This window comes from Sus scrofa, chromosome 16 (assembly GCF_054392235.1).
Source record: "Sus scrofa isolate SSC_HxYL_T2T_F1_AM1 chromosome 16, Sscrofa_HxYL_maternal_Yorkshire_Landrace_v2.0, whole genome shotgun sequence".
Taxonomy (NCBI): domain Eukaryota; kingdom Metazoa; phylum Chordata; class Mammalia; order Artiodactyla; family Suidae; genus Sus; species Sus scrofa.
This window is the reverse complement of record NC_139398.1, coordinates 48,932,543-48,946,359: the sequence shown is the minus strand read 5'-3', so window position 1 is coordinate 48,946,359 and position 13,817 is coordinate 48,932,543. Positions and strand designations below refer to the sequence as shown.

The 13,817-nt window shown below is 38.2% G+C and overlaps 1 protein-coding gene across 6 annotated transcripts in view; it reads right to left on the bottom strand.

Moving 5' to 3' along the window:
* LOC102159433 (uncharacterized) overlaps window positions 1-13,817 on the bottom strand; it is a 908,266-nt gene that overhangs the window by 267,733 nt on the left and 626,716 nt on the right. For 3 of the 6 annotated variants that reach the window (XR_014831355.1, XR_014831358.1, XM_085002291.1), the window contains one exon: window positions 1,604-3,933. Coding sequence is in view for 1 of the 6 variants with exons in the window: in XM_085002287.1 (XP_084858413.1) it covers window positions 3,727-3,933; window positions 5,027-5,143; window positions 5,890-6,010 (445 nt within the window). In the remaining 5 variants the exon portion in view is untranslated. Of the gene's footprint in view, window positions 1-1,603; window positions 3,934-5,026; window positions 5,144-5,889; window positions 6,011-13,817 lie in introns of those variants that run through there. The other 3 variants (XR_014831357.1, XR_002339577.2, XM_085002287.1) reach the window with 2 other exon arrangements.

Here is a 13,817-nt window from a genome sequence, read left to right as displayed (position 1 = left end):
AAAGCAGCCTCCAGTGCCAGATGACAGTCACACACTGTGTGCCATGGAACAAGTCCCAGAGGGACAGCTGAACAGGGTGTGCACAAGGTCAAGGAAACAACAAACCTTTGCAGTCCACACAATGGATATTCAATAATCTGAGAGTCCCTTTTTTCTATCCACTTGTTTCCAACATGTGTCAAAATCCATCTAAGAAAGCACGACTACGTGAATGAAGAGAGATGAAATGAAGAGAGTTTACCAGTAAACTCCACTGGCTTGAGTTTACCCACGTCTCAAATGCTGACAACTTCCAAGCACACGTGTATTTCAGCCAAGGCTGCCAGAGGCAGAGCCCAGCCCCTTAAGCATTTGTGACATCATCTGTGTCCTTCACACAGTGCTGGTTCAGCCTCCCCACCTTATAAATCCTGCGTGCATGTCATCACAGGAGCTCTGGCTTCCTGCTGGAGAAAGCCCCGGTGACCCAGGACTCATCAGCTCTCTGTCCTTGCCGTGGCTTTGACTATTGCCGAGTCTGCATCTTGGCCCAGACTCCAAAGAGTTAGTTCTTTGGAGGGTCTTGAGCCAAAGCCTCAGCTGGAGAGGAAATGTTGGGCAGTGTCTTTTGTCATAGATAAGATTTAATGAGACCAGATGTGTGATTAAAAGAAGTTCAGAGGAAGTTGGGCTGGAGCTTTTTGATGATCGTTTAAAAGGCTTTTACCTCCCCATTTGAGCAAAAAACTTAAGCACATTTAAAGTAGAGGACAGCTATTTGATTTAAGTTGCAAGGGCAAATCCATTGGATTTGAAGCTGGAGGGTTGGACAAATGGAGGAGGAAAAGGTTGAAGTGGGAATAAAAGACAGTTACTAAGAATGAATTACCCCAAACTCAAATTGATCCCTCAGTCTCTTAGAAGCTCATAGCTGCTATCGGGTAATTCTCTGACATTGTGAGACCTTGACCGTTTTGCCAAAGAAACCAAATCTAAAAAGGAAACCTTATACCTTCTTTATATCCATGAGGGGGCATGATTTAGGCTTAGGGAAATATACTTCTGAAAGAGGATTAGCTCCTCAAACAGACAAACCAATAAATAAACCCTAGCAGGAATTTGAAAATTTAGTTTCAGAAAGTTAGACAGTCTAATCCATGGGGCTTTTTCCATGAGTATGTGTATCTAAAAACTAGAGACAATTTGATGTTTTTCTTAAATAGGCTATGTGGCTGCTAGCAACATAAAAGACCATAATTCTAAAAACAATATTTAATGTTTGTAAACTCAGTTTTCTTTCTGTATTGTCATAGGCAGAGAGAAAAAGTGAATTGAGAGTCAGCAACTGGGATCTGGGGTTGAAACTACCACTTAGGGGTCATTGAGTCCTGTGAAAACCACTTGCCTGCCTGAGAATTTTTTTCCACATTTTAAATAAAGAGTATGAATTAGATGCTTTTAAAGAAATGCTCTAGTTCTAAGTTTTAGTGGCTTCAGTTGATTAAACCACAATGAATAATTACATTGCAATTTTGTTTGGTTGGTTAGATTAACTTGCCAAATTATCTGTATAGAAGCCAACTCTTTACTAAACATCCTGAATGGGTCACATCCTGAATAGGGATTTATTTTGGTGAAATGCAACTCTACCCTTCCCCACAGCTTGTGCTTTTTGCTGTCTTGCCTCTTTTCTTGTGGCTTTAAACACACAGTTTCCACTAAATAAGAATGTAGAGGAGACATGTTATGGGTATCATAAGAAAAATGCAATTGTTGAAATTCTCTAAGGTAAGCTTTCGGGCACCTATTTTATAGATGAAGAAACAGAAGAAAGTCAACTGGCCTAAGGTCACTGTGCTAATAAATGAGAAAGCTGAGGTGTAAACTCAGGAATTGCTTCAAAGTCTCTGTCCCCTTCCAGAGAGCATTTGCCACAGCTGAGTGTCCTTAGGATTTGGGCTATAAAGCAGTTTTAAAATATTGTGATTCTCTGTCTGCCTGAGCCACATTCCCCATGTCCATCCCGCAACAATGCAGTCAAACAAGGCTCAAGGTTCTTAGTTACATCACAGGAAAATTTGCTGTCAATCTACAGAGATTTGGAGGAGGGTTGAGTCTCACACATTCCCTCGTGTTATTTTGAGATATGAAATACCATTCAAGCAACTCAACCATTTCTTCAGCTGCAGATACATTATTCGCTTGGAAATGCAATTTTCATTCTCTGATTGGCGACTTGGTTTATTTGATGTACGCCAGTTTGTACAGTAGCCAAGAGAGATCTTATGATGAAGTTAACTACTCTCTGGAAGTGGATTCTACTTTTCCTATATTCAGCCATCACTATATTTGAAAAAAAAACATTTCTCAGAGGAAGGACAGGGTTACCAGGTGCCTTGTGAAAACTTCTTAGTTGCCTTTAAGTGAATCCCAGCTATTTCAGTTCTCACTGGGGGAGGGGGATGAAGAACAAAGTGTATTTATTATGAGGAAGAACATCACTTCCTTGGGTGGGGCCACAGTAGAAGTTCTGCACGACCTCGAGTTAGGAAATCGAAGACTTTGCATCACCCATGGATTTGTTTTCTGGAATTATTCCCACCCTCTTGCCAAAAAAAAAGATGACGCAACAAGGACGTGTATGTTAACCTCTTTACAAAGCATGGGGAGGAAATGTGTGCAATGCAGGAAAATAATTCCTCCTTCCAGAAAAGATAGAGAAACACGGAAAAATTTTTTGATAATTGCCTATTTGATTTGTATCCCTAAGATAACTGAATTTAATCCTCTGCCTGTTGTCATAAGGGGAAAACAAGAAACAAAAGTAAACATGATTATTAAAGCAACACCTTCATGATATTAAAAAATAGCTACACATTCCGAAAAGAAAAACGGCCTCAGTTCATTTCACAGGATACATTTTTTTTTTTGTCTTTTGTCTTTTGAGGGTTGCACACATGGCATATGGAGGTTCCCAGGCTAGGGGTCTAATCGGAGCTGTTGCCGCCAGCCTATGCCAGAGCCACAGCAATGCCAGATCTGAGCCGCCTCTGCAACCTACACCACAGCTCACAGCAACGCCGGATCCCTAACCCACTGAGTGAAGCCAGGGATCGAACCCACAACTTCATGGTATCTAGTTAGATTCACTTCCACTGAGCCATGAGAGGAACGCCCTCGCAGTATACATTTTTAAGCCTGAAGAGAAACTACAGCTTTAGAAATACAAACCAACGGCGCCTATGTAGGTGAAAATTAAACAGCACGCTCCAAGGTGGGACATGGGACCCACAGACATTCATTGTACTAGCAGCTCCACTGCTGCCCAGGATTCCGGAGGACTGAGGTGTGAACAGCAAGTCTGCTAACACAAATGTCCTCTTCCTCAATTGGAGTCACGAGCCCCATTCAGTCAAGTTTCCTCACCTGTGTGATGTAGCCATGCCCCAGGCCAGGGCTTCAGAGAAACCTAATTAGACTGTCCCTACCTATGACACAGACATTCTGAGAGAAAAGCATCTCAAGAATAGGGATTATTTTATAATTAGAATAAATCTCAGCTTTAAAAAAATGGGTTTTCAAACAATACTTTGTGGCTGCAAAGAATGAGGGTTGGTTTTTGAAAAGACCTGCTTTTGCTAAGCTTGACATTCTGAACTTCAGAGCAATACTCACAGAAGGAGCTCTCTCTCCACTCCACCAGGTTGGAGTTATCCTCACCATGTCCACTGGGCCCTGAGCTGACTCTCAAGTGGGTTCCTGGGGCTCTCTGCGTGTTGACCACCCCTTCGAAACATGCTTGCAGGCTGCTCTTGGGCTCCCCTGCGGCTCAACTACTGCTCTGCTAGGAAGGGTCCAGAAGATCTTTCCCAGTCCTATGGCAGGAACTTTGGAAATGATGCAGCAGGAGCATGTGTACCATGCAAGATATCTCAGGATCATTGGAGAGCAGGTCTGTGGGGACCAAGAATAGATTAGCACATAGAGACATAGACCTCCATACATTAAAATTTAAAAACTCATAAAACACACATACACTGTTCAGGGCCTGTCTGTCTTGGTAGAATGAAATACTATCCTTATCTTCTGTTTATGTTTTCTACCTTCTTGCCTCTGTTTTCATTCTTTAAAGCATGATGCTTCCACTAAATAAGATTATAGAGGAAGGACTTTATTTGAACAAACATTTCAATATCTTTGGGGGAAAAATAGGGTGCACATATTATACACTGTCTGCCCATGCAGAGTATTCTTTTCCCTCCCTTCCTGTGTGTGTGTGTGTGTGTGTGTGTGTGTGTGTGTGTGCGCGCGCGCACTGGTATGAGTGTGCTTTAATAATGAGGCTGTCTTCAAAGGTGGTAAGTTTCCCATTAATAAAAGTATTCAAGTGTAAACGAGTTCACTACATGGTAAAGCTGTTTCAGAAGGAATTTCTTAGCAAATGAATAGTTGCTTCATACATGTGTCCACAGTACTTCTTGGTCCTTTATATGTGTTAAGTACAATGTTATATTATGGCGGTTGTTGATTAAATTTGTTGACATGTAAGAATTCTAGTTCTCTAGGGTATGCTTTGTCTCATCTATAATTCTATCTTGTTATAGTTATTTATGCAATAAATAGATCACATATCCCTATTAATTAAAAAATTGAATGTACAATTGCAATATAGATATATAGATATTATACTATCACTATCTAATTTGGGTAAAATAACACTTAGGTTAAAGTTCATGGTTAACAACATAATTTAATTGTAGATAGTCTATATTTAAAACAGTCCTCTTATTATTTAAATTTTTTTCATTATCTGCTTATGAAATCTCATCCTTTGATAAATGTTTTTGGTATTGGATCTGCCGTTTCTGCCCCTTCCCCTTCACAGGCATGCATTATCGGTATTATCTTAATTTGCCAGTTGTCTGTGATGATTCATTTTGTTACAACTGGATAATATTATCTGTAAAGACATTTAACTGAGCTCAAGGAAACTGCACTATGTCCCAACATGCAGGACAAATGAACAGATGGTACATGCATGGCCGACCCCTGCGGTGGAGCTAGGCTTCCTGAGGCTCCACCTGGTGTGACAGCAGATCAGGTGGCTAATGGGCCGGCGACGATGGCTGTCATATCCTTGGCACAATGCTCTGCTGTTCCAGTCCTGAAATTATGAATAATTTTATCTTTGAATTTATGTTTTCTTTACTGCTATTGTGGGTGGGTTTGCCTTAACAAAAAAGTGTGAGGGGAAGTGGCTTGGGAATTTTGAGAAGAGGTATAATAATCTTTTTTAAGATTTAGGGGGTGGGAGTGAGGGGCACTGGGAACAGTGCAGTAGAAGAGGATTAGGGCAGTAGAGGAGGGCTGCCTGGCAATGTTGGGGCTCCCCTGGGATATGTGATAAGTTGGTTGTTATGTTAGTGTGATTTTTTTTTCTAGCCATGTTCATCTACAAAGTTACAAGGAGGAAGCAGCTGAAGACTTGAACAGGGTTGAAAGTTTATAGGGAAACACAATAGAGAGTAGCTAAAGGCATGTGAGAGATTGTGAGAAGGAAGGTGGTGACTTCATGAGAGTAATCAATGGTGAGCACACAGGCTGAGGGCCTGATGGCTTGAGGAAAGGCTTCAGTTGGCAAGCCAGAATAAGTTAGGTGGGAAGACAAGAAATAAGTTATTGGGGAAGGGGGCAACTTGAAATCTAGACTTTGGAGGAGGCATAGTTACTGGTAATCACAAGGTTTGGGATGAGGGCCCAGGAATGCATTGCTGGGTGGAGGAGAGAAATGACTTGCAGGTGAAGAGGTTCTGCCACAGAGGCCAGGAGCTGAGGAAGCCATCTTCCTGCAGGTCCCCAGGCAGTGGCAGCAGTATCAGGGGAACAAAGGGAGGAGCATTAAAACCTTACATGTGATGATAACCAGGAGCAGCAGTGGTTGTACATTTCGAAGGGGCTGGCTGGCTTGAGTAGAGGGGAACCATCACTCGAACACTGGCACATGTATAGAGGGACAGGAATTCCCTTCAGACTAAAAAGTGAAAGGGATTTCAGGGAATGGAGACATGGGATGTGATAGGGACAAGGGTTTCCTTTACCAAGGAATGAGAAGTAAGTAAGTGGAAAAGGGAGAAAAACAAAGTCTTTCAAAAGCCATTTTATTTTATTTTATTTATTTTTTATTTTTTAGTCTTTTTGTCTTTTTAGGGCTGTGCCTGTGGCATATGGAGGTTCCCAGGCTAATTGTCCAATCGGAGCTGTAGCTGCTGGCCTATGCCACAGTCACAGCAATGCCAGATCCAGGCCATGCCTGTGACCTACACCACAGCTCACGGCAACAACGCTGGATCCTTAACCCACTAGGAGAGGTCAGGGATTGAACCCACAACCTCATGGTTCCTAGTTGGATTCGTTTCTGCTGCGCCACAATGGGAATTCCTCAAAAGTCATTTTAAATGTCTCTTGAATTCCCTTAAAGATTAAGTCTGTCACAATACTAGTGAGAGTCAGGAAGATTTGGATACCTGAGGTTGGCTTTGTCAGCCTAACTTGCTTTCCTTTATATTGTTTTCTGTTGAATTACATGTCACCAGGTTGAGATACCATGAGGATCATTAGCAATAAGCCATTACTTTACCTGCAGTAGTTTCAATCTGGACACGTATCAGAATCTAAATGTGAAAGTAGAACAAGATTATGTTCTGTGTTCATTTAGCAAGCAAACATTTCTTGGGTATCTTGTCTGTGCAAAGCACAGTGCTAAAGATGAGGAATGTGAAAATAGGCTAGGTACTATTCCTGTCCCAAGAACTTCATGGAATTTGGATAGTAAGAGTGTCGTGACAACTAGAAGCACTTGTATCTTCCAAGAGTTCAACAGGGAGAGGAAAGGAGTAGATTTATCTGGTAGAACTCTCTGATACCCAGTCTCTAACTGATCTGGCTCCTCTGATGGGGAAGTCAAGACCCTCACTTGCTGTTGGAGTTTATGTGCATCTCAAAGTGCAAAAATGGCCCCAGTCTGGAGACTGCTAGGGTTGGGTTTGGGTTCCAGAGCCCCAGGTGAATCTGAGATGGCCACAACTGTCAGGACACAAGACAATGGTGAAAACATCCAGATGCTCCACTGAGCCAACAGCTAAGTTTTAAGAGCAAATGGAATGATGGGACTCTAGAGATTCCCAGAGAATGGATCCCATAGAGAATTACTTAACACTACCATTCTCAACTTTATGCAGGAAATTAATCCTTCTATAATTTATAATGCCATGTAGTTATATTCCAAGGCTGTGTTTGCATGCATTTACTTCACTGTGTCTATATTCAGGACTGATATTAAAACTGAAACTTTAGGCAAAATTCTATACCCTCTGCTAAGATAACTACAAGAAACACATCAACCCAGCTATTTTGTATCACTGGCCACATTGTCCAAGATCATCTGTATTTCCTGGATAAAGTATTTATTTATCCACAACAGATGCCCACTTTTGCTATATGTCATAAAACAGAATCCAACAGATCATTACATAGGTTCACTAAAATATTGAATTTTTTTTAACTAGCTTCTCTAATAAAATCTCATAATTAATCTGCATACATAGGAAATAGGATTCTTTAAGCTTTTAAATTTACTTACAGTTTACCAGAAATACTTTCTTCTCTTCCCCAACCTCACTGCTAACTGAAATTGACCATATTTATGGATAATATTTTCATTGAAAAATCATAAATTTAGGGCTGGAAAGAACCTTAGAAATGATGACACTGGATTAACTTATCAAAATCGCATAGTTAGTGGCAGAATCAGATTTTAAAATAAAAGGCTTGATGTAACAAGATCCCCCAAGTATCCTCTATGTTACGATTTTTCATCACTAAAATACTGATATATAAAAAACTAAAAATTAAATGTAGAAATATGTCTCAGACAATTTTGGAATTCTAGTTGGTTACAGAATATGATCGCTTTCCTTTAAAGGATATATAAAGATATTTTTTGTTTATCCTATTGTTTTTAATTTTAATCAGTGTCACTATTGAAAATAAATAAATAAATAAAACAAAAAACAACAACAACCCTGAAAGTAAAGTTAGTTTTGGCAGCATTCAAAAAACCAAGGTATCCTTGAGTTATACAGGGACCTCTCCATGTTTTCACCAATTTAAATAAAAGTTCTACAGCTCCCTTTGGATGATTTTACAAGGTCATTGTATACGGATGAGTCATCACACTGCTACTGGAAAATGACTTCAGAAATAAGCCATGCGGAGGTTTGAAAGAGCTTTGTTTCTCCCTATGACAGTTATGCAAGTGGAAAGAATAGTCTTGAATCCAAAGAAAGGAATAGCGTACACCAGAACATTTCAGCAACCAAACAATATTTCTCCTAAGAAAGGAACTTATTTATCTCTATGGCTGAATAGTTCTGTAATGATACCAAGTGTTTACCCCTGCTAAAGAGATTTTCCAAAATAATCCTAATTAATATGAATATGCCCATAGCTACCCAGAATCTTGGCTGGCCAGTTTCATCCCTAATGAGGCGGATGTCAAATTTAGACATAAATCCCTGTAGCACTTGGCTTTGAAAGTGTGAATTTATTATTCAGGACTAAAACTCTATTTCAGATCATAGGTAAACATAGATAACAGTTTATTTTGTTACTCAACATGTATCTGGATAATTTACTTTGTTAGTTTGGGAATACTCAATACTAGAGTCCATACACGTCAGATTTTCTTTGTTACAGTCATTGTTTCTGGGTCACTGAAAAGAATTGGATGGTTTAATAGAACCAAGAAGAATGGTTTTACTCCCATCAAACAATACATTAAGTTTTTTAAAAATGTTGCTTCTTCTTAAGTTTTCTTGGTCAATTTCTTCTTCTTTTTGTTTTTTTTACTCTTTATGTATTTTATTTATTTATTTATTTTAAATAATTTTTATTTTTTCCATCATAGCTGATTTACAGTGTTCTGTCAGTTTTCTACTGTACAGCAAGTTGACCCAATCACACATACATATATACATTCTTTTTATCATACTCCATCATAAATGACTACATATTGTTCCCAGTGCTATACAGCAGGATCATTGTTTATCCATTCCAAAGGCAATAGTTTGCATCTATTAACCCCAAGTTCCCAGTCCATTCCATTCCATCCCTCTCCCCATTGGCAACCACAAGTCTGTTCTCCATGTCCATGATTTTCTTTTCTGTGGAAAGGTTCATTTGTGCCATGTCTTAGATTCCAGATATAAGTGATATCATATGGTATTTGTCTTTCTCTTTCTAACTTCACTTAGTATGAATCTCTAGTTCCATCCATGTTGCTGAAAATGGCATTTCCTCTCTTTTATGGCTGAGTAGTATTCCACTGTGTATATATAACACATTTTCTCAATCCATTCATTTGTTGATGGACATTTAGATTGTTTCCATGTCTCGGCTATTGTGGATAGTGCTGCAATGAACATAGAGGTGCATGTGTCTTTTTCAAGGAAAGTTTTGTCCAGATATATGCCCAAGAGTGGGATTGCTGGGTCATATGGTAGTTCTATATTTAGTTTTCTAAGATACCTCCGTACAGTTTTCCATAGTGGTTGTACCAATTTACATTCCCACCAGCAGTGTAGGAGGGTTTCCTTTTCTCTGCACCCCCTCTAGCATTTGTTATTTGTGGACTTATTAATGATGGCCATTCTGACAGGTGTGAGGTGGTACCACATAGTAGTTTTGATTTGCATTTCTCTAGTAATCAGTGATGTTGAGAATTTTTTCACATGCTTGTTGGCCATCTGTATATCTTCTTTGGAGAAATGTCTATTCAGGTCTTTTGCCCAATTTTCAATTGAGTTGTTGTCTCTTTTGCTGTTGAGTTGTATAAGTTTTTCATATTTTTTAGAGATTAAGCCCTTGTCAGTTGCATCATTTGAAACTATTTTCTCCCATTCCATAGGTTGTCTTTTTGTTTTTTTATGGTTTCCTTTGCTGTGCAAAAGCTTGTCAGTTCGATTAGGTCCCAATTTTGGTTTATTTTTGCTTTTATTTCTGTTGTCTTGGTCAATTTCTTAAACAATGAATCAAAATGAAACTTGAAGAGTCTTTTGTTGGCATTTGATATGTATGTGATAGAGTCCTTTTCCATTGTCTTTATGTAAGACTTACCAAGTTTCCACTAGATTATAGTCAAGAGTACTTATAAGATGTCTTTTTGTTGATCAACACTATGAGTTAGGTAAGGCAGGGTCTTGTCACCTCTGTTTCACTGCTTAAGAAAGGTAAGTTCAGGAGTCATGTGAGCTGATCTATATGCCATAACTAGTTTGTCTCCCTTTAGAATTAAGCCTTATAAAATCTAGACAGTTCATGGCTACATATGAATATGTTAACATATATCTATGGAGTTCTCTTTATACAAATAAATAAATCGAGTGCTTCAATCTATCTTTATTTTATTTTTAACACCCTCATTTTGTCATCCTTTTGGAAACCAGTCCTATGAGCTCCTGAATATCCCTTAATTCTCAGGAGCATCATTTTACACTTCCAGAGAAGACCTCAAATTTCAGTGCTATTAACCATTAACTCCTGGAGGAAAGAATGCCATGGTAACAGAAGTTTAACAGAGGGTTTCCCATGGAGACAATCAGTTTACAAGAGCTTGAGCAAAATCATCATTCCAACGGCCAGGACCATTATTGCTGCATCACCCTTGTCCTGGATATAAGATTAATCTACAATCCAGTCACAACTTCCTTGTAACCCCTTCAGAGCTCAAGCCTATTATAATAAAAGTCCTTAGAAGGTTATTGCCAGAAAAGACCTTGGAAGTCATCAAGGGACTAACAGCATTGTATAAAAGTAGAACTCTGAGACAGACATTGATGGGTGAGAGAAGTGAGTCAGCATTTCACAATGAGTCTCTGACCCCAGGCTGGACTGCAGCCCCTACATCCAGACCTGTTATCATGATGTCAATAATAATAACTAGTCTCAGCAGTGCTTTCATAACAATAATTCATATTAATATCATATTAATTTTTCCTACAAAAAGCTTTGGGCTAGAACCATGTTGTCTTCTTGCAAAGTAAGACCTCATAATAATTATTTTATGGATGAGGAAACAGAGGCATGAAGATTAAGTAATCTACTGGAGGCATCCTAGGTAGTAAATGGCAGAGATAAGCTATAACATGTGTTCTTTCCATGTGGCACAATCCATCCCACCAATTAGTGCCTATTAACCATAATCACTAACTTACCTGGAAAAGTCCTTTTATCAAGATCATGATTCTGACACAATTATCATCAATGATTCAATCATTCATTGGAAAATAATTTATTATTTACCAACTATGGTTCACCCTTAAATTTGGGAGTTAGTGGGGGTTAGTGGTATTGACCCTCCCTGCAGTAAAAAATCTGCTTATATACAACTGACCCTCTGGATCCTCCACATCCATGGATTCAACCAAATGCATATCATGTAGTATTGTAGTATTTACTATTGCAAAATATCTACATAGAAATTGATCCATGCAGTTCAAACTCATGTTGTTCAAGGGTCAACTATATATGCTAAGAATGGATATTCATTAGTTTATGTCTTTTTATTTATTTATTTATTTATTTACTTTGTCTTTTTCTAAGGCCACACTCACGGCATATGGAGGTTCCCAGGCTAGGGGTCTAATTGGAACTGTAGCTGTGGGCCTGTGCCACAGCCACAGCAACTCGGGATCAAAGCCATATCTATGGCCTACACCACAGCTCATGGCAATGCCAGATCCTTAACCCACTGAGCAAGGCCAGGGATTGAACCTGCAACCTCATGGTTCCTAGTTGGATTCATTAACCACTGTGTCACGACGGGAACTCTGACATTCATTAGTTAGATATTCATGTTTAAAAAGAAACAAATTTAAATACAATTGAGTCCCATTATTCACTGGAGTTATGTTCTATAGAATTTCTACAAACATTGAATTAGTAAATACTGAATCATTGCCGCATGAACGAAATGTAGAATTAGGTTTCCCACAAGCCTCTGCTTACATTTGCATTCACCAATCAATGAATAACCTTATTTTATGTTTGTTTCTGTTTAAAGACACCTTACTCAATATATACTGTTGATTCATTACCACTGAACTCAGCCAAAAGCACAATACACATACTTGCATGACTTATCTAACACATGTATCTTTACTGTCAGTCACACCACAGCCTTCTTTCACTTAGGAACCCTGAACAGCACCTCAGCCCCACACCTAGGGACCATTTTAAACAGCAAAATTATCAACAACAACAAAAAAGAAAAAACAAAAACAAAAACTTGAAGGGAAGAGATAAATTAGGAATTTGGGATTAACATATTCACACTACTATGCATAAAATAGATAAACAACAAAGAACTACTGTACAGCACAGGGAACTATATTCATGTCTTATAATAGCCTATAAGGGAAAGAATCTGAAAAAGAATATATATATATATATAAAATACCTGTCTCCAGGTATTTTTAAATTTCCCTTTTGATTTTTTTGTTGACCCACTGGTTTTTAGTAGCATTATATTTAGTTTCCATGTAGTCAGTTTTTTCTCATTTCATTTTCATTTCTAGTTTCATGCCATTGTGGTCAGAGAAAATGCTTGAAATAATTTCAATACTCTAGAATTTGTTGAGGTTAGTCTTATGCCCTAGTATGTGGTCAATCCTTGAGAATGGTCCATGTGCACGTGAAAAGAATGTATATTATCTTCTGTTCATTGAAGCAATATTCACAGTAGCCAAGACATAGAAACAACCTAAATGTTTATTGACAAATGAATGGATAAGAAGATGTGGTATATATACACAATAGAAACTACTCAGCCATAAAAGGAACAAAATAATGCCATTTGTAGCAACATGTATAGAACTAGAGATTCTCAAACTAAGTGAAGAAAGTCACAAAGAGAAAGACAAATACCATATAATATCACTTATATCTGGAATCTAATATATGGCTTGAATGAACCTGTCTACAGAAAAGAAACAAACTCATAGACATGGAGAACAGACTCATGGTTCCAAACAGGAAGGGGAAGGTGTGGGATGGACTGGGAGTTTGGGGTTGGTAGATGCAAACTACTGCATTAGGAATGAATAAGCAATGAGGTCCTGCTATATAGCATAGGGAAATATATACAATCACTTTTGATGGAACATGGTGGAAGATAATATGATAAAAATAACATATATGTATGTGTAACAGGGTGACTTTGCTGTGTAGCAGAAATTGATATAACATTGTAAATCTTCTATAATAAAAAATAAAAAGTAATAAAAACAAATTTAAAAAACAAAAATTAAAAATGGATTAAAAAATTTGAGAAGCTCAACCCTCAATACATCCTAAAAAGTATACTTCTTTACAGTATGAAAGCTGATACAAAAAGACGTCATTCTGTTGGACCTCAGGTGGGAATGTGTACACCAAGTGCCAACTCTTTCACCATTCTGCAATGGTCACCTCCATGAATGACCAACTGAAGCACTGAGAGTGTTGATTTGGGGCTTATAAATAAACCACAGCACATGGGAGAATGTGCAAATATACGAATCCACAAATAATGAGGATCAAATGCAATTAAATTATGTATTAAATTTACTACAAATATAAAATTAAATAGTAGATTCAAATAAAAACACAATAATACATTTAAAATAAAAATTTATCAAATATTCCCTTATTTAAATTAAATCTGATCCCTCTTTTAGGGAGCTTGCAATCTAGTCTCTAGTCACAAAGGTAAACATTAAACTTATAAACAAACCTAAAATGCA